Source organism: Jaculus jaculus, chromosome 5, assembly GCF_020740685.1.
Source record: "Jaculus jaculus isolate mJacJac1 chromosome 5, mJacJac1.mat.Y.cur, whole genome shotgun sequence".
NCBI lineage: Eukaryota > Metazoa > Chordata > Mammalia > Rodentia > Dipodidae > Jaculus > Jaculus jaculus.
The window spans coordinates 49,260,178-49,281,180 of NC_059106.1; the positions used below are offsets into that span (position 1 = coordinate 49,260,178).

The following is a 21,003-nucleotide window of genomic DNA, read 5'->3' on the forward strand; positions in this document are numbered from 1 at the left end:
TGCAGTCTAATCAGTTTCCAGCTGCCATCAGCACTTGTTTCCTGGTGTGAGGAGAAATGGATCTGATTATGCTCTGATTGTTTGGGACTATGGATTGGAAGCAAGCACTCAATTATTTTTTAAGTATTTATTTATTAGAGAGTGGGCACGCCAGGGCCTCTACCCATTGTAAGTGAACCCAGATGTATGTGCCACCTTGTGCATCTGGCTTATATGGGTACTGGAGAATCAAACCTGGGTCCTTAGGCTTCATAGGCAAGCACCTTAACCACTAAGTCATCTCCCCAGCCCTCAACCTTTTTATTTTCAAAGTAGAGTCCTAAACTAGGAATATTACATACAGCAGAATGCTTGCCTAGCATGTGTGAGACCCTGGGTTTGATCCTCAGCATTGAGAAAATTAGTTCAAAATAAAATTCCTTAGAAGCTTGTGCCGGGGCTGGGGTACCTCAGTGGTAGACTGCTTGCCTCGCACACATCAGGCCCCATGCTCCTCAATCCTCAGAACCACAAAAAAACTAATGTGCGCTGTCTTCCCGGATAGTTCCTGTCCATATATCTGATGTTGCCTCTGGAAAACAATGCACTTGACAGTCACTGAGTCTATTAAGTTTGTTAGGAAAACTAGCTGCACCTGGGGGACAGATCTGAGAAGAAGCTGAACATTTTTGCACTTTTGATACTCTTAGGAACAAATAACTTATTTGGCAAATTGTGTCTTTTATGTTTTAGGATTTTTTTTTCAGTTTTGTTTGTTTTTATTCTGGGCTTATTTTTATTTTATTTATTATTTTTTGTATTGTGAACAGGCACTGAAGCTGATGTTATTTTGTTTTAAGAATAACAGACTGGAAATAAATAAATTATTTTAATGTGTGATGGCTACAGGGTAGCTCTTGCATTGATTGCAAGAAGATGCAGTCATAGACATGATCAACAAAAATGCACTTACTATCCTGGGGAGATGGCTCAGTGGTTATAGGAGCTTGCTTTACAAAACCTGCAACCCTGGCTCAATTCCAAGCCACCCACAAAAGCCAGATGCAAAAAGTAGCACGAGCATCTGTGTTCGTTTACAGCAGCAAGAGACCCTGGTGCACTCATACACACATGCGTTCACACATGCACCAATAAAAATCTTACATGTCAGCAGGGTATGGTGGCGCACACCTTTAATCCCAGCACTTGGAAGGCAGAGGTAGGAGGATCGCTGAATTTGAGGTCTTCCCTGAGACTACAGAGTGAATTCCAGGTCAGCATGGGCCTGAGTAAGACCCTACCTTGAAAAACAATAACTTAGATGTCGCTCAACACGTGTGGGTAAATCTGGGGAGCTGTTCTCATGAAGGGTGTCAGTCTGAAGTGTAGACTTAGTGCAGCATGCAGTCTCGAGTTAGAAGCTTCCTTAAGGACCCAGTTGATGTCTGACATAGACTACCTGTACCCTCCAAGGCTCCTTGGGTGTCTCCAAGGTTCGATGGGGTCTTACTCTAGCCCAGAACTGGCCTTGAACTTGGAGCATTCCTCCTCCCTCAGCCTCTTGTGTGCTGGGGTTTCAGGTGGAAGCCACCATGCCTGGCTCCTCCCAGGCTTCTGAACTGGAAGTTTCTTTGTTGGCTTCTGATGCTGTTTTCTTTCATACTTAATTATGCTCAGAGTGGTTTTAGGAAACCAAGATGCTCAAAGGCAGACCTAAACAAGTAAGATTTTAAATACGGACTATTGGTACACTATGATTTCATAGGACTTTTGTGGGGTGGAGGGGCTTAGGATCTCACTTTAGCACAGGCTGGCCTTGTCCTACCTCAGCCTCCCAAGTGCTGGATTAAAGGCAGCCATCACACCTAGTTTCATAAGGATTTTAACATCCCTCCAATTTTTAGAGACCCTTGAATGATTCTCCATTCCCCCCCTCCTTATCTTACCATCCTTTCATGTCCTACCATCTCTCATGGGGGAAAAAAAAATCGAACCGTGCTGTGCTTTTTTTTTTTTTTTTTTTTTTTTTTGGCAGGGATAGGGAAGAGTATGAGGCAGAGTCTTGCAGTCTTATTGTGTAGTTCTAGTTGGCTCCAAACTGGTGGAATCATGCCTCAGCCTTCAGAGTGCTAGGAGTATAGGTATGCTCCTCCACACCAGCAAGGCTTTCTTTTTATTTTTATTTTTTTATTGAGGTAGTGTTTCCCTCTAGCCCAGGCTCACCTGGAATTCACTATGTAGGTCTCAAGATGGCCTCAAACTCAAGAGATCCTTCTACATCTGCTTTCATAGTGCTGGAATTAATGGTATGTGCCACCATGCCCAGCAGAAAGAATGGACATGCCCAGACTTCTAACTGCTGCACATGAACTGTAGATGCATGTGCCACCTTGTGCATCTGGCTCTATGTGAGTGCTGGGCAATTGAACTTGGGTCATTAAGGTTTGTAGGCAAGTGCCCCAACCACTGAGCCATCTCTCCAGCCCTATTTTATTCTTTCTTACTAAAGAAGGAGCGTATAGGTGTGCCAGGGCCTTTGCCACTGTAAACTCCACACAAGCACCGTTTTGTGCATCTGGCTTTATGTCAGTGTTGGGGAATCAAACTGGGGCCAGAAGGCTTTGCAGGTAGGTGCCTTTAACTGCTAAGCCATCTCCCCAGTTGTAGCAATGCTCATTTGGAAAATGTTTGAGAGAGAAGCAGCGTGAGTGAGTGTGTGTATCTAGTGAGTGAGCGAGCATGGGTGCTCAAGGACCTCCTGCCACTTCAAGCTAACTCCAGGCACATGTGTCACTTTGTGTCTCTGCTTTTATGTGGGTACTGGGGGGGGTGAACCTGGGCCATCAGGATTCGCAAGCAAGAGCCTTTAACTGCTGAGCCACCTCTTCAGCCTTTTTAATTTTTATTCTTTTTAGTCAATTCAGACTCCTTAAATATGCTAGCTGTGGGCTGGAAAGATGGTTTGGTAGTGAAGAGGCTTCCTGTGAAAACATGAAGACCTGGGCAACCACTGGAGGTTGATTCCCCAGGCCCACTTAAACAGCGGGGTATGACCATCACATCTGTAGGGGAGAAGAGATCTGAGACTTGCTGGAGCTGCCACACAAAACTGCGGGCTCTGGGAACAGTAAGGGACTCCACTCAAATAAGAATGGCTGGAAGAGACACGGAGGGTGACACCTGGCATTCCGTTCTGGCCACTGCAGGTGCGTGGGGCATTTTATGGGCACATCCACCTGCATACTGCACACACCACACAAATAAAACAAGTGAGATGTTTGAGTTCAGGTTTGGATGTCCTTATTTTACAGCCACTGATGACACTTGCCCAAAAATCTTTATTGGTGTAAACTTCTTAGCACTTGGACTGCTCACTCACAAGTCCTTGAGAACTGCTCAGTGACGGCTTTGTCTTGAGAGTGCAGATTCAGACAGCCATTACCTTGGGGAGAACACACAGCATCTCAAACAGTAGGTTTGCTGCCAGGAGGGCCGTGTTGCCTATGGTGGAAGGAGTGAGATGTGAGGACAGCACGCACCGCCACCCTCCCCACTGCTAAGGCCAGCCTTCTACCCTTTCCAGGGCCCTGGTTCAAGCTCTTCTAGTGCCTTCCTCTGGTAAACACACGTTCTGTCTTCACTAAGAGTCATCTGGAGACAGTACTTGTAAAATGAGACCGTTTTCACTCTCAGAGGGTTTTCTTCCCCAGAAGAAAGCCTATACTAATGGTAGGTGAGATGTTTAGTGCCCACCCTCGATGGCTAATAGATCTAATGGTTAACTTGTGTTTAGCTCTTAGAATTACTGGGATAAGCTGGTATAGTGGCTCATGCTTATAATCCCAGCACTGGAGAGGCTGAGGTTTGAGGATTGCTATGAGTTTAAGGCCAGCCTGAGCTACACAGTTCCAAGTTATCCTTAGCTATTAGGCACATACCTACAAAGCCTAAGGACCCAGGTTCAATTTTCCAACACCCAATAAACTAGATGCACAAGATGGCACACGTGTCTGGAGTTTGTTTGTAGTGGTTGGAAGCCCTAGTGTGCCCATTCTCTCTATCTGCCTCTCTCAAATATTTAAAGTCAGATGCACTAAGTTGTACATACATCTCAAGTTTATTTTCAGTGGCAAGAGACCCTGGAATAATTGTCATTCTCTCAAATAATTTTTTTTTAAAAAATGTGTGTGTGAGAGAGAGAGATTGATCAGGCATGGTGGCACATACCTTTATTCCTAGCACTCAGGAGACAAAGGTAATATGATCACTGTAAGTTCAAGGCTGCCTGGAACTACAGAGTGAGTTCCAGATACAGTGAGACCCTACTTTGGAATATATATGGGGGTGTGTGTGTGTGTACACGTGTACTGCTTTGAAGATCTTAGCCACCTGGCTCCCTGATTGGAGGATTCATTTTCAATGAAATGTCTACAGAGGATGGACCAGTACCACCCTGTCACTACACTAAAGGCTAGTTTCTATCTCTCCACTGACTGGTGGATCAGCTAACAGTACCAGCTGCCTCCCAAGGGTTTTGTTTGGCTTCATTAGACATGCATGTCAGATGTGCAGTAACACACATATTTCTTCACCATTGAGACATACTCAGCAGGGTCCCCATGTGGAATAAGGAGACCTAGCCATTTTCTACTTACTAACTAGATGAAGTTTTGAACCAGCCACTGCCCACAGATCTTCCCGCTTACTCACCGGAAAGATCATAAAGTGGTGAAACTTCCACTAGGTCACAGCCCACCACATTCAGGCCTTGACAGCCCCGGATAATCTCCAAAGCCTGTCCAATTTAAAGTGACAGTCACTTACAATGAAATGCAACTGACAAAGGCTTCTGTGGCTCGCTCCCAACACATGTTCACCCTTGACCTGGAGCTGTTGCTGTCCCTGAATAAACATGCGGCTGGGCCTCCCAGAGACACAGCTACCTACCACATCCTCCCCCTCCTGGGGCTTCCTAGTACAGTGTCAGTCATGCAAGCTAGTCAGTGCAATGTTGTGTGTTAAGGGCTCTGAGAAAAGCAATGTCACAACAGTAAAAGCACAGGTAACAGCTGGGCAGGTGGAGGAAGGCTCCCAGGGTGCACACAATTCAAAGGACTGGCCAGCAGATGAGTAGAGGAAGAGGATTCCAGACAGAGGGAAAAGGCAGACAAAGGAACCACCAGAAGAGAAAGACAAGTAGGTAGGTACGGCCCAAAGACAGAGTGGAAACAGGTAGGAAGGCAGCTGCCCTGTCTGTAAAGGTTTCCAGCCCGTAGGTGGAAAGCAGAGCACTGGTATCCCCTGGGTGGAACTGGGAATGGCTACTAGTGGTAGTTGCCACAGACCCCCTTTCTTAGAGGATATACGGTAAACAAGCAAGTTTAAGCAGTCTTGATTTACATCTTGGATTGGCAGCTGTTCATGTCTTTTACTACCCTGGGCTCCCGGGACAAGGTCATGGATATTCATCAAGCTCTGCCCTGGATCTCAGATGACTTCATCAGAGCTTGCTTTGAGGGTATCTAAAAGTCTTTTTAAAAAAATATTTTATTTTTATTTATTTATTAGAGAGAGGGTCAGAGAGAGAGAGTGAGAATGAGCACACCAGGGTCTCTAGCCACTGCAAATGAACTCCAGATGCCTATGCCACCATGTGCATCTGGCTTATATGGGACCTGGAGAATTGAACCTGGGTTCCTAGGCTTCATAGGCATATGCTTTAACCACTAAGCGATCTCTCCAGGCCAGTATCTAAAACTCTTGAGCAGGTTGTAGAGATGGCTCAGCAGCTAAGGCATTTGCCTGCAAAGCCTAATGACCCAGGTTCAATTCCCCAGTATCCATGTTAAGCCAGATGCATGAGGTGGCACATGCATCTGGAGCTCACTTTCAATGTCTGAAGGCCCTGACACGCCAGTTCTTTCTATCGCTCTGTCTATCTTTTCTTGGAAATAAATAGAAATTAAAAAGAAAGTCTTGAGCCACTGTGGTAGGCAATTAATTCCTTTGTGTTTTTCAAATTTAACTCTAAACAGTAAGTTTAGTGTACTTTAGCACATGTTCTATTATCAAGTCATACCCACATTCCCAAAGTTTAATGTTTTTATTTTTATGTTTAGAGAGATTTTATTAGATTACAGATAGACTTTTAAGAGAAGGAAGACAGAGCTCTTGCCCAAGCAATGGCAAGAGGGAATTCTAGAAAGTGGAAAAGCCCCTTGATATTCTTTTTACGTACTTATCAGAGAGAGAGAGCAAGCAGTCCAGGAGTGGTGGGTATGCCTTGAATCCCAGCACTTGGGAGGCTGAGGTAGAAGGATCACCATGAATTTGAGGCCACCCTGAGACTACAGAGTGAAGTCCAGGTCAGTCTGGACTAGAGTGAGACCCCTACCTTAAAAAATTCAAACAGAGAGAGAATGGGTATGCCAGGGCCTCCAGAAGTCCCTATAGACAAACTCCAGACACATGTGTGACCTTGTGCATCTGGCTTATGTGGGTCCTAGGGAATTGACCCTGGGTCCTTTGGCTTTGCAGGCAAGTGCTTTAATTGCTAAGCTATCTCTCCAGTCAATATTTTTAAAATTTTATTTGTTTATGAAGGAGAGAATGGGCGCACCAGGGCCCCTAGTCATTGCAAACCAACTCCAGATGCATGTGCCACCATATACATCTGGCTTACATGGGTTCTAGGGAATCACACCTGGGTCCTTAAGCTTTGCAGGTGAGCATCTTAACCGCTAAGCCATCTCTCCTTCTCTCCAACCCTTAATATTCTTTTGTCCTTGGTGGTGTTTTTTTTTTTTTTTCCTCGAGGTAGGGTTTCACTCTTGTCCAGGCTGACCTGGAATTAACTATGTAGTCTTAAGGTGCCCTCAAACTGTTGGTGATCCTCCTACCTCTGCCTCCCAAGTGCTAGGATTAAAGGCATGCACCACCACACCCGGCTGCCCTTAATATTCTTTTTTATTTTTATTTTATTTATTTAATTTTTATTAACATTTTCCATGGTTATAAAAAATATCCCATGGTAATACCCTCCCTCCCCCCCAACAAATATTATTTTTATTTATTTTCAAGCAGAGAGAGAGAATGGGCACACCAGGGCCTCTTGCCATTGCAAACTCCAGATGTGTGTACCATCTTACATCTGGCTTTATGTTGGTACTGGAGAATTGAACGCAGGCTGTCAGGCTTTGCAAACAAGCACCTTTAAACACTAAGCCATCGTTCCAGTGCCCCTTAATATTCTGAAATAAGGTTATTAAAGTATTGTCCATGAATTGACCATAGATGAACCAGAGGCAGGAGGACCAAAGAAGGGATGCTCACATGCCAGAAAAGAAATTAGAGCTTTTGAGTTGGTGATAGGTTCAGTGGTAGAGCTCTTGCCTAGCATGGGAGAGGCCCTGGGTTTAATCTTCAGCACTCAAAACAAAAAGCAAAGCAACAGAAAAGGGAGCAATGCGAGAATCAGCCCCTCTTCACTCGAAGAGCATCCAAGCCTACAGTAAAGACCTAGGCACTCTGTGTGTGAGGTCCTATCCTGGGGCCAGGCGTGGTGGCTCGTGCCTACAATCCTAGGCTGAGGTAGGCCAGCCTGGGCTATACTCTGCTGTTGCAGTCAGGTTCACATTGCTGGTAGAAATCACCCAACCCAGAGCAGCTTGTGGGGAAAAAGGTTTATTTTGGCTTACAGGCTCGAGGGGAAGCTCCATGATGGCAGGGGAAAACAACAGCATGAGCAGAGGGTGGACATCACCCCCTGGCCAACATAAGGTGGACAATAGCAACAGGAGAGTGTGCCAAACACGGACAAGGGGACACTGGCTATAACACCCATAAGCCCACCCCAACAATACACTGCCTCCTGGAGGTGTTAATTCCCAAATCTCTATCAGCTGGGAACCTAGCATTCAGAACACCTAAGTTTATGGGGGACACCTGAATCAAACCACCACTTCTGGGTTTCAGGTCCGTCTGAGCTAGAGATCTTCAAAAACAAGCAAGCAAGCAAAGCCTAACCTGGGACTAAACACGTGGCTCACTTGGCAGTGCTAGCCTGGCATGCACAAGCTTCCATGTCCAGTCTCCAGCGCCATGTAAACCAGGTGTGGTGCTGCACACCTATAGCCCCAGCATGCAGAAGGCTGAAGCAGGAGGACTGCTGTGAGTTTGGAGCGAGCCTGGGCTACACAGTGAGTTCCAGGACAGCAAGGGCTATAGAGAGACCCTGTCTCGAAAAGTAAAAGGAATGGCATGGTGGCGCACACCTTTAATCCCAGCACTTGGGAGGCAGAGGTAGGTGGATCTCTGTGAGTTGGAAGCCACCCTGAAACTACATAGTGAATTTCAGGTCAGCCTGGGCTAGAGAAAGACCCTACCTCGAAAAACCAAACAATAAAGGGAAGAGACAGGAAGGGAGGAGGGTACTTAATAGGTTGATATTGTATATATGTAAGTACAATGATTGAGATGGGGAGGTAATCTGATGGAGAATGGAATTTCAAAGGGGAAAGTGTTGGGGGGGTGCAGGGAATTACCATGGGATTTTTTTTTATAATCATGGAAAATGCTAATAAAAATAAATAAAATTTTTCAAATGGGAATGTGTGGGGGTGGGGAGGGAGGGAATTACCATGGGATATATTTTATAATCATGGAAAATGTTAATAAAAATTAAAAAATAAATAATTAAAAAAATAAATAAATAAAATTAAAAAAAATAAACCAAACAAAACACAAAAGCAAAAGGGGCCAGGTATAACAGTGCATGCCTTTAATCCCAGCACTGGGGAGGCAGAGGTAGGTGGATCACTGTAAATTCCAGGCCACCCTGAGACTACACAGTGAATTCCAGGTCAACCTGAACTAAAGGGAGACTCTACCTTAAAAAAAAAAAAAAAAAAAAGTAAAAGGCAGGGAGCTGGGTGTGATGGTGCTCCAGAGGCAGTAGGAGCACCATGAGTTCCAGGCCAGCCCGATCTACACAGTGAATTACAGGTCAGCCTAGATAGACTACAATGAGAATCTGCCTCAAAAAGAAAAAACTGATTATGAGTAAAAATTTGGAATAGCAAGATATCTCAGTGGTTAAAGGCATTTGCTTGCAAAGCCCAGAGGGCCAGGTTTGATTTCCCAGTACCCACATAGAACAGATGCACAAAGTGTTACATGTGTCTGGAGTTTGTTTACAATGGCAAGAGGAATGGCTGTAGTCATGCTTGCCCTCTCTCAAGTAAATAAAAATATTAAAAAAAAATAAGTAAAAGGGGGCTAGGGAAATAGTCTAGTGGGTAAGAACACTTGTTATGCAAGCATGAGGGACTGAGATCAAGTGAGTTCAAACAGCTGGGCATGGCTATGCACATCTGTAATCCCAGTTTTGTGGGGGACAAAGACAGGAGAATGAAGCACTGGACTCCCCCCACACACACACTGGAGCTTTTTGGCCAGCCTGGGTTCAATGATGGACTCTGTCTTGAGAAAATAAAGGAGAGGAGCAATAGAGGAGAAAGCTGGAGTGCTTCTCTGGCCTCCTCACACGTGCATACAGAGTGCAAGCATCTGCACGCACATGCATACACTAGACACACGACACACATGTGCATGAGTGCCCAAAATGGGTAAATAAAAGGGAAACTATCCGGGCATAGTGGCACAGGCCTTTAATCCCAGCACTGGGAAAGCAGAGGAAGGAGGATTGCTGTGGATTCAAAGTCACCCTGAGACAACATAGTGAATTCCAGGTCAGCCTGGCCTAGAGCAAGACCCTACATTAAAAAAAAAGGTGGGGATGTTGCTGGAGAGATGACTTAGCAGTTAAGGAACTTGCTTGCAAAGCCTAAGGACCTGAGTTTGATTCCTCAAGTACCCATATTATGCCATATGCACTAGGTGGCACATGCATCTTGAGTTCATTTGCAGTGACAGGAAGCCCTAGTGCATCCGTACTCTCTGTGTCTGCCTCTTTCTCTCTGTCAAAAAACTAAGTAGGGCTGGAGAAATGGCTTAGCGGTTAAGCACTTGCCTGTGAAGCCTAAGGACCCCGGTTCGAGGCTCGGTTCCCCAGGTCCCACGTTAGCCAGATGCACAAGGGGGCGCACGCGTCTGGAGTTTGTTTGCAGAGGCTGGAAGCCCTGGCGCGCCCATTCTCTCTCTCTCCCTCTCTCTATCTTTCTCTCTGTGTCTGTCACTCATAAATAAAAAATTTAAAAAAAAATAGTTTCTCCTTTAAAAAAAAAAAAAGAAAGAAACTAACTAAATAAATTAATTAAAAAAAAATTGAGCCGGGTGTGGTAGCACACGCCTTTAACCCCAGCACTCGGGAGGCAGAGGTAGGAGGATCACCAAGTTCACGGCCAGTCTGAGACTACATAGTGAATTCCAGGTCATCCTGGGCTCCAGCGAGATCTTACTTCCAAAAGACAAAAAACAAAAAAGAGAAGCTAGGGAAGTAGCTCAATGGTAGAGTGCTTGTCTAGCTTGTCGGAGGCACTAGGTTCAACGCCCACCAACACACACACACAGACACACTATCCTGATTTCTCAGTACACTGCAAGGTTCAGAAGAGTAGAATGCTAATCCCATCCACTCCTAAGAATCCACAGGGGCAGCCTCCATACCTGACTAGGGGTGAGACCAGCAACTTCAGGTGTCCCTGTTCCTGGGGCATAGGCAGGATCCAAAGCATCTATACTGAAGCTAATATACAGAGGTTTGCCCCCTATCTGCTGCCTGACCTCCGCCATCAGAGGAACAAGTGACTTCATCCAGCAATCTTCAGCCAGGACCACCCGGAAGCCCTGAGAAAGAAGGAAAAAGACCGGGAAGTCAAAGCCAAGTCTGTACTTAGCTCTTCATGTGTCCTGCACCCTCCACCTCCAGGAGGGGAACCTGTCCACTGGACAGGTGAGGTAAGAAAACAAGGTCAGCCGAGAGTGGCCACACCGTGCCTTTAATCCCAGCACTCAGGAGACAGAGGTAGAAGGATCACCATGAGCTCGAGGCCAGCCTGGGATTAGGGAGTGCCTGGTCAGCCTGGGATACAGTGAAACACTACCTCAAAAAAAAATATTTTTTAATTTAAAACAGAAAATAAGGTCAAATTGGATCTGGGGTTGGGATCAGAAAGCTTTGCTAATACAAATTAAGAAAAAATCATGATGGGGAGGGGAGATGATGGAGAATGGAGTTTCAAAGGGGAAAGTGGGGGGAGGGAGGGTATTACCATGGGATATTTTTTTATAATCATGGAAGTTGTTAATAAAAATTTGAAAAAAAAAAAAAACTCAGTCATGTATGCTAGCACCTTCTAGATTCTTCTAGAACACTAGCCTGACATATTCTAAAATCTGTGAACCTTCTGTGTAGTGGGTATGACATGGGAAAAAAGAAAGGAAGGAAGGAGGAAAGGAAAAAAAGAAAAAGGAAGGGAAGGAGGGAGGAAGAAAGGAAGGAAGGAAGGAAGGAAGAAAGAAAACTAAGGAGGCAACTTCCTGGACTTGGATTCAGACCCTCAAGGGTCAGTTGCTTTCTGTGTCTTAACCTGCGAGGCAGCAGCAGGCCGCTCTACCTCATTGACATCTGTCTCACTACTATTGCCACAAGACCTTCTGAGGCAAACTGAGCATTTCATTTAATCCCTACTTTCTGTTTTATTTTACTTTACTTGATTTTTGTTTTGTTTTGTTTTCTGAGGTAGGGTCTCGCTCTACCTCAGGCTGACCTGGAATTCACTATGTATTCTCAGGGTGGCCTCGAACTCACGGAGATCCTCCTATCACTGCCTCCCAAGTGCTGGGATTAAAGGCATGCGCCACCACGCCCGGCTCCTTGATTTGATTTTATTTGGTGGGGGGAAGGGTGTATGTGTGTGTGGGTATGTGTGATGTGGTGTGGCAGCCCATGCACTCCACTACGGCGGCCAGACAGGAATCAAGAACTCATTCTTCTGCCAGGTCTTCTTTCCTTTTTTTCTTTTTTCTTTCTTTCATTTTTTTTTCAGTTGTTGTTTTTTTTTAATTTTTATTTATTCTGGGGGTTAGGGTCTCACTGTAGCCCAGATTGACCTAGAATTCACTATGTAGTTCCAGGGTGGCCTCGAACTCATGGTGATCCTCCTACCTCTGCCTCCCAAGTGCTGGGATTAAAGGCATGTGTCTTTTGAGACAGGGTCTGTTTGCTGATTCCAGAGTTTGTGGGGCTCTCAGGTGGGGCTCCTCTGGGAGACTGGACTTACAGACCTGTGTGGCCATACCCAGTGCTCCAGTGAGACCTGGAGCAGGCCCCCTCAGGTCCTCATGCTTGTGTGGGAAACACACTTAACCCCTGAGCCATTTCTCCAGCCCTCACCTCTATTTTCTGACCCCCCCCCCTTTTTTTCTCTGTGCTGTGGATGATCCCAAAGTGTTGTGTATGCCCGGCAAGCCCTGACACCATGCTACATTCCCAGCTCTACTTTCTGAACCTCACAAAGAAGACACTGCGCCAGCAGGAACATCTCATCTTTCACCTGGTTCCGGCTATATCTGTAGGGATCCACAGTCATGGAGGAGCCCCGGATGCCAATCTGCACCACCCGCTTACAGTCCAGCAGTCCCTCTTCCACGCATCGGCGGAAAGGAGTCCAGTGACTCAGCTTCTCCCCCAGGGCCTTGTCGGCTGTGTCTGTGTGGGCGCCCACGTGCAGCAGACCCACAGGGCCATGCCTGTAATAACAGAGCAGCTCACAGGTTAAGGGTCCCCTGGTGCCCCAGCACAGCCACAGCCACTTTATAGCCCCAGAGGGGAAACTTGGCATCTGTCGGTTACCTGCCTCACACCTGGTTTCTGTACTGAGGACACTAAGCACCTCAGAAAAGTCTAGCAGAAAGAGACGTGACTAGCCGGGCGTGGTGGTGCACGCCTTTAATCCCAGCACTCGGGAGGCAGAGGTAGGAAGGAGGATTGCCATGAGTTCGAAGCCACCCTGAGACTACATAGTGAATTCCAGCTCAGCTTGAGCTAGAGTGAGACCCTACCTTAGAAAGAAAAAAAAAAAAAAGACATGATTGCCTTGCCTGCCACCCCAAACTTCAGAGAGGACAATAAGGGTGGTGGCTAAGAGCAGATATTGCTGAGGGCTAAACCAGTCAAAGCCACCTTTCACCAGCTGTGGCACCAACATGACACATGGACCCTGCTCCTCTTCATCAGCCCTGCCCAGCACCCCAAATGTATACACAACCCAAGCCGTTTGGGAGTCAACACGGCTCAAGACAAGATCTGTCCCCACCCACCTCCAATCAGGATGCTACCCACAGCCTGTGCAGACACCAGTTCTAAAGCTGCCACCCACCACCTCAGCCGAAGTCTGTCTCTCCCCAAGTAAATCAGTATCCATTGGTCAGTTTAAAAACTTTTACTAACTGACCAGGAAAAGGTGGGAACCTCTGAGGAGAAAGCAGAGCCTTCTTAGCAAGCCCCAGGGTCAGGTTTGCTACTCGGCCAATGAGGCAAAACAAACTGAAGGAAGCTGAGTTGCATATTTCATTAGGGGCTCACTTTCCAAACTGGGGGCCAGCTGAAAATGCTGAGCGCACAAATCCCAGCAGATCTGGGGCAAGGGAAGGGGCCAGGGTGTGCGTTAGTAACAACTTGTCCAGGCATCCAGCTAGTGATTGACAGAGACACCTGGAGCTCAGTCACAGACTCAACTCAGTGGGGAATTTCCTACCACCCTCCCCTGCAATAATCTGAGCCCACAGCGGTCACCCGATGCCACCTAGTAGCAAACAACTTGTTCTTAGTTCCTGGATCTTGAAACCCTGTTTGGCCAAGACTTACTTGTTTGCTATTGCTTGCAATATGGGATATGTGATTGTGCGATCTCCACCTGCAAAGAAAATACAAGAGCAGGCACGGGAATATGGACAGAGGTCATCAGACACCAATCCTAAATTGACCAAATTCAGCCCCTTCCAACGAGAGTAGAGAACTATAACCACAGCTGAGCTACCACCCGCCATTGAAAAGAGGAAAATGGGCCGGAGGGATGGCTTAGTGGCCTGCAAAGCCAAAGGACCCAGGTTTGATTCCACAGGACCCACGTTAGCCAGCTGCACAAGGGGGCTCACGTGTTTGCAGTGGCTGGAGGCCCTGGTGTGCCCATTCTCTCTTCCTCTTTCTCTGTCAAATAAATAGATAAACTAAAAAACTTTGTTTAATATTTTATTTATTTTTTGAATGAAAGAGGCAAAAAAAAAAAAAAGAAAGAAAAAGAACAGCAGCTCTGTGCCATAGAGCTCTCTATAGTGATATAAATGTTCTATACCTGCATCCCCAATATGGTGGTTGAAGAGCTGATTTTTAAAAAAGTTTTGGCATATGCATCTCTGGAATTTGTTTGCAGTGGCAAGAGACTCTAGCATACTCATTCCTTTTCTCTCTCTCACTCTCTGCTTGCAAATAAATAAATACAAATGTTCTAAAAATAAAATAAAAATGAGTTAGCATGTTCTCTTGCCTGGGGTGCATCTTCACGGGGGCTCTCCCTGGAGCAGCAGCTGCATGTACTCCTGCATGTGTGTGCACGTGTGTGTGCGTGTGTGTGCACATGCATATTTTACATGGGTGGCTGAGGAATTGAACCCGGGTTCACAAATAACCTTTAAACCACTGATCCATCTCCTTATCCCCTGAATACTAGATTTTAACTCATTTTTTAAGATTATTTGCTTGTGTGGATGTGTGCGTGTGCATGCACATGCGTGCCAGGGTCTCTTGCTGCTGCAATACCATACCTGTCCAGCTTTGTGTGGGTGGCTGGGTAATTGAACTTGGGCTTTGCAAGCAAGTATCTTTAATTACCAAGTCATCTCCCCAGGCCCTATTTCAATGAATCTTATCTTGTGGCTAGCAGCTTGCTTATTTATTATTCATTTTATTGGTTTATTTTATTTATTTTGGGAGGATAGAACTCAGGGTTTCACATATGCTAATAGTGCTCTACTACAGAAGTATATCCTCAGTCCTATTTTCATTTTTTTCCCTACGTTTATTTATTTAAGAGAGACAGACAAACAGAGAGCTGGCATTCTAGGGCCTCTTGTTGCTGCAAACGAACTCCAGACACATGTACCACTTTGTGGTTTTGGTTTTACGTGAATGCTAGGGAATCAAACCGGGGGCTGTCAGGCTTTGTAAGTATGAACCTTTAACCACTGAGCCATCTCTTCACTCCAGGCTGACTATGTAGTCTCAGGGTGGCCTTGAACTCACAACGATCCTCCTACCTCTGCCTTCCGAGTGCTGGGATTAAAGGCATGTGCCACCACACCCAGCTTCAGTATTTAAAAAAAAAAAATTATTTGTTTATTTGCAGGCAGAGAGAGAGAGAGAGAGAGAGTAGTGAGTATGGATATTCCAGGATCTCTTGCTACTTTGAATAAACTCCAAATGTATACACCACTTTATGTATCTGGCTTTACAAGGCTGCTGAGGAATTGAACTCCAGTTGTCAGGCTTTGCAAACAAGTACCATTAACTGCTCAGCCTTCTTCCTAACCCACTTTTGTTTTCTTTTTTGGTTTTTCTGTCTCACTCTGGCCCAGGCTGACCTGGAATTCACTCTGTAGTCTCAGGCTGGCCTTGTACTCACAGCAATCCTCCTACCTCTGCCTCCCAAATGCTGGGATTAAAATCGTACAACACCACACTTGACTTGACTTGTTTTGTTTTAATTAATTGACTTATTTGCAAGCAGAGAGAGAGGGAGGGAGGGATGGAGGGAGAGAGAATGGGCGCCCCAGGGCCTCTTGCCACTACGAACGAACTCCAGATGCATGTGCCACTTTGTGTATCTGGCTTTATGTTGGTACTGGGGAATCAAACCCAGGCCCTTTGGCTTTGCAGACAAGTGCCTTAACCACTGGGCAATCTCTCCAGCTCCACTTTTTTGATTTTTTTTTTAATTTTTTATTTTTATTTATTTATTACAGAAAAGAAAGAAGGAGAGAATGGGCACACCAGGGCCTCTAGCCACTGCAAACAAACTCCAGACTCATGTGCCTCCATGTGCATTTAGTTTACATGGGTTCTGAGGAATCAAACCTGGGTCCTTAAGCTTCACAGGCAAGCGCCTTAATTGCTAAGCCATCTCTCCAGCCCCTTTTTGAAACAGGGTCTCACCTACTTGCCAAGGCTGGGTTTAAATGGTTAAACTTAGGGTTAAAACAACCCTAAGTCTCTAGGCCCAACTGTGGCTCTCCTATGGATCTGTGCAGGCGTAGGAGAAGTATTACTGTTGGTAGTTATTCATAGTAACAATAGCTAACCTTTTTTTTTTTTCAGTTTTTCAAGGTAGGGTCTCACTCTAGTCCAGGCTGACCTGAAATTCACTATGTAGTCTCAGGGTGGCCTCCAATTCAGGGTGATCCTCCTACTTCTGCCCCCTGAGTACTGGGATTAAAGGCATGCGCCACCACGCCCAGCAATGACAACTCATGTTTATTGAAGCGTTAAATATGTTCACCAATTTGGCTACAGCTACAGTAGCTAGCAAGTAAGCCATAGGGACCCACTTGTCCCCACCTCTCCAGTGCTGGGATTACAGGTGCTCACCACTAAGCCCAGCGTTTAACATGGGCTCATGGGGGTTCCTCATGCTTGTGCAGCAAGCACTTTACCCACTGAGGAGGAGTCTCTCCAGCACCCCCAAAAGTAAATCCTTTCCTCTAGGCTGAGGAGGTGGTTCTATGGTCGTTGGAGCTTGCCTACAAATCCTGTCAGCCTGGATTCAACTCCCTAGCACCCATGTAAAGCCATAGTGAATTCCAGGTCAGCCTGGACTAGAGTGAAACCCTGCCTTGAAAAAAAAACCTTTTTTTTTGTTTTGTTTTTGTTTGTTTTCCAAAGTAGGGTCTCACTCCAGCCCAAGCAGACCTGGATATTACTCTGTAGTTCCAGGCTGGCCTCAAACTCACATTGATCCTCCTACCTCTGCCTCCAAATGCTGGAATTAAAGGCATGTACCACCACACCTGATGCAATAACAATATTTTTAAACCTTTTTTTAAACTTATTTTTATTTTTATTTATTTAAGAGCAGCAGACAGACAGAAAGAGAAAGAAGCAGAGAGACAGAATGGGTTCAGCAGGGCCTCCAGCTACTGCAAACTAACTCCAAATGAATGTACCACCTTATGCATCTGGCTTAGTGGGTACTGAGGCATTGAGCCTCAAACTGGGGTCCTTTAGCTTCACAAGCAAGCACTCAACCACTAAGCCTTCTGTCCAGCCCCATAACAGTATTTTTTTAATATTTCATTTTTTATTTATTACAGAGAGAGAGAGGAGAGAATGGGCATGCCAGGGCCTCTAACAACTGCAAACGAACTCCAGGTGCATGCAACACTTTGTGCAACTGACTTATGTGGGTCCTGGGGAATCAAACTTGGGCCCTTTGGCTTTGTAGGCAAGTGCCTTAACCGCTAAGCCATCTCTCCACCCCAATAGAAATATTTTTTAAGGGTGCTGGAGAGCTGGTTCAGCAGTTAAGGTGCTTGCCTACAAAGCCTAATGACCCTACTTCAACTTCCCAGTGGCACGTACATCTGGACTTCATTTGCAGTGGCTGGAGGCCCTGGTGTACCTATTCTCTGTCCCTCTTCTCCCTCTCTCTCTCTCTCTCTCTCTCTCTCTCTCTCTCTCTCTCTTCTTGCAAATAGATAAATAATCTTTTAAAAAAGATAAATAAATATCCTCTCCTCTAGAATTAAAATAAGTGAGTTAAGCCAAGTGTGTTGTACATACCTTTAATTCCAGCACTCAGAAGGCAGGGGTAGAAGAATTACTGTAAGTTTGAGGCCAGCCTGGGACTACAGAGTGAATTCCAGGTCAGCCAGGGCTAGAGTGAGACCCTACCTCAAAAAAAAAAAAAAAAGAGAGAGAGAGAGAGAGAGAGAGAAATAAAGAGATAAGCAAGGGCTGGAGAGGTGGCTTAGCAGTTAAGGAGTATGCTTGCAAAACCAAAGGACCTAGGTTCAATTCTCCAGCACCCATGTAAGCCAGATGCACAAGTTGGGACATGTGTCTAGAGTACGTTTGCAATGGCTAGAGGCCCTGACATGCCCATTCTCTCTCTCTGTCTTTCTTTCTTTCTCTCTCTCCACCTATCTGCCCCTCTCTCTCTCTCTCACTCTCTCTGTCTAAAAAATAAATAAATAAGAAATAAGTGAGGAGCCTGGCATAGTGGTGCAAGCCTTTAGTCCCAGCACTTGGGAAAACAAGGTAGGAGGGTTGCCATGAGTTCAAGGCCACCCTGAGACTACATAGTGAATTCTAGATCAGTCTAGAGTGAGACTGTACCTCAGAAAGAAAGAGAGAGAGAGACAGAGAGAGGGAGGGAGAAAGGAAGGGAAGAAGAAAGTTAGCTGGACACCTTTGGTCCTAGCACTCAGAAAGCTGAAGTAAGAGGATCACTGTGAGTTCAAGGCCAGGCTGAGCTAGAATGAGAACCTGACCAAAAAAAAAAAAAAATTAAAATAGGGCTGGAGAGATGGCTCACCAGTTAAAGGTGCTTGCTTACAAAACCTGACAGCCCAGGCTCAATTCACCAGTACCCATATAAAGCCAGATGCACAAAGTAGTACATGCATCTGGCGTTTATTTGCAGTGGTAAGAGACCCTGGCATACCCATTTCCTTCCTCCCCCCCCCCTCTTTCCCATCCAAGCACTAACCAGGCCCAACCCTGCTTAGCATCTAAGATCAGATAAAATAGTGTGTGTTCAAGGTGGTATGACTGTAGACCCCTTTCTTTCTCTCTTTCTCTCTCTTTCTCTCTGTCTCTCTCTCTCTCTCTTTCTGCTTGCAAGTACATGAATAAATAAACAAAAATATTTTTTTTAATGAAATTGGGGCTGGAGAGATGGCTTGGCAGTTGAGGCACTATCCTGCAAAGCTAAAGGACCCAGGTTTGATTCCTAGGACTCAAGTAAGCCAGATGCACAAGGTGGGGCATGCATCTGGAGTTCATTTGCAGTGGCTAGAGGCCCACCCATTCTTTGTCTCTATCTATCTGTCCCCCACCTCTCGCAAATAAATAAATAAAAGTATTTTAAAAAATGAAATTGCCAGGTGTAGTGGCACACTCATGCCTTTAATCCCAGCACTCAGGAAGCCAGGTAAGAGGATCGCTGTGAGTTTGAGGTCACCCTGAGACTACATAGTGAATTCCAGGTCAGCCTGGGCTAGAGCACTACCCTACCTCGAGAAACCAAACAAGTAAAATAAAATAAGTAGCTAGCATGTTCTCACTGCTGGCGTGCATCTTCAAGGGGCTTTCCCTGGAGTGGCAGCTGCACATTCTCCTGCGCTCGCTCCATAAACCCTGAGCACAGAACTACACTTGCCCTCATGGGCTGGCTGTTACCCAAGGTCAGCGGAATGCAGCCGGCTGCTGCGATGTTCCGATAGGCCTCTCGAATTAGCCGACAGCTGTCCTGAAGGTTGAAAAGATTGACATTGACATCGCCCAGGTCTGCAACCATGAGAGACTGGAAGGGGAGGGCCCCAGTGCTAGGATTGACAGTCCGCAGCAGGGCAGATTCCTCCCGGATGCGTCGGGGTCCGAATCTGAAAAAGAAGAATCCTCCATCAGCCACCCCACAGAGACTTGAAAGCTCTCTATGCCTAGGCTGCACTTCTCTGTGTCACACTTCTGCTGACATTTAGGGGCAGATGTCTGCTGTGGGATGGTGGCCTTTTCAGATGATCAGTAGCATGGCCTGCACCCACCAGATGTCAGGAGCAGGTCCTCTCCCAACTTAAACAAGCAAAAGTCCAAGTAGACATAGCCGGATATCCTCTGAGCATAAAGCTATCGCAGTAAGGAACAACTCATTTATGTAGCCAGGGATTTTAACTCATAGTGATCCTCCTACCTCAGCCTCCAAAGTGCTGGGGAATTAACCCCAGTCTGGCAAGCTTTGCCAGCAAGAACCTTTAACCATTTAGCCATCTCTCCAGCCCTGTTTGTGTGTTTTAATATTTGTTTATTTGAGGTAGAAAGAATGAGCACACCTCCTGCCAAATAAACTCCAGGGGCATGTGACTTTGTGCATCTGGCTTGACATGGGTACTGGAGAATTGAATCCAGGCCATCAGGTTCTGCAAGCATGTGCTTTTAACCTCCAAGCCATCTCTCCATTTCTACAGCCCCTCTGTTTTCTTTTTTTGTTTGTTGCTTGTTGGTTGTTCGAGGTAGGGTCTCACTCTAGCCCAGGCTGATCTGGAATTCACTATGTAGTCTCAGGCTGGCCTCAGACTCACAGTGATCCTCCTGCTTCTGCTTCTAGAGGCATGATTTTTGTTGTTTTGTTTCTTTGTTTTGAGACAGGGCCTTACTATATAGCCCAAACTGTTTTGTTTTGGCTTTTATTTATTTATTTATTTGAGAGCAACAGAGAGAGAGGAAAAGAGGCAGAGAAAGAGAGAATGGGTACACCAGGGCCTCCAGCCACTGCAAACTTTAGATGAATGCACCACCTTGTGTATCTGGTTTACATGGGTCCTGGGGAATCGAGACTTGAACCAGGGTCCTTAGGCTTTACAGGCAAGGGCCTAACTGCTAAGCCATCTCTCCAGGCCCCCTCCTTTTTTTTTTCTTTTTTTTTTTTTTTTCTTTGCAATGCTGGAGACCAAACCCAGAGCCTTGCATGCTAGTTTAAAATCTCCCATTCAAGCTGGGCGTGGTGACACACACACACCTTTAATCACAACACTTGGGAGGCAGATGTAGGAAGATTGCCGTGAGTTCAAGGCCACCCTGAGACAACATAGTTAATTCAGGTCAGCCTAGACCAGAGTGAGACCCTACCTCAAAATACAAACAAACAAAAAAAATTCCTCATTCAGTTACACCCCTACCCCTGAGCTGACACTGAAGAGATGATGAAAGGCACAGATTTAGAAGCCAATTCACTAAATGCCATTTAAAAAATTCTCTACCTTCTTCAGTCTTAATTTCCTAATTTTTAAAAT

At 45.8% G+C, this 21,003-nt stretch overlaps 1 protein-coding gene across 1 annotated transcript; it reads right to left on the reverse strand.

Annotated features, from left to right (window-relative positions):
- Nucleotides 1-3,262: 3,262 nt before the first annotated feature.
- Agmat (agmatinase) lies at nt 3,263-19,691 on the reverse strand. The gene is made up of 7 exons (XM_045149083.1): nt 19,678-19,691; nt 19,394-19,596; nt 13,808-13,856; nt 12,495-12,690; nt 10,606-10,785; nt 4,690-4,774; nt 3,263-3,480 (listed from the first exon to the last, which is right to left on the reverse strand). The coding sequence occupies exons 1-7, from the start codon at nt 19,689-19,691 to the stop codon at nt 3,407-3,409; spliced, it is 801 nt and encodes a 266-aa protein (XP_045005018.1). The 3' UTR covers nt 3,263-3,406.
- Between the last annotated feature and the right edge of the window lie 1,312 nt (nt 19,692-21,003).

What these genes read in the sequence shown, in the direction of transcription:
- Agmat (XM_045149083.1), bottom strand. An exon ending in TTGCAAGCAATAGCAAACAA is followed by an intron (nt 12,691 to 13,807) that starts GTAAGTCTTGGC and finishes CTGTTATTACAG; the next exon opens with GCATGGCCCTGTGGGTCTGC. An exon ending in CTGGTCTCACCCCTAGTCAG is followed by an intron (nt 4,775 to 10,605) that starts GTATGGAGGCTG and finishes TAAATTGGACAG; the next exon opens with GCTTTGGAGATTATCCGGGG.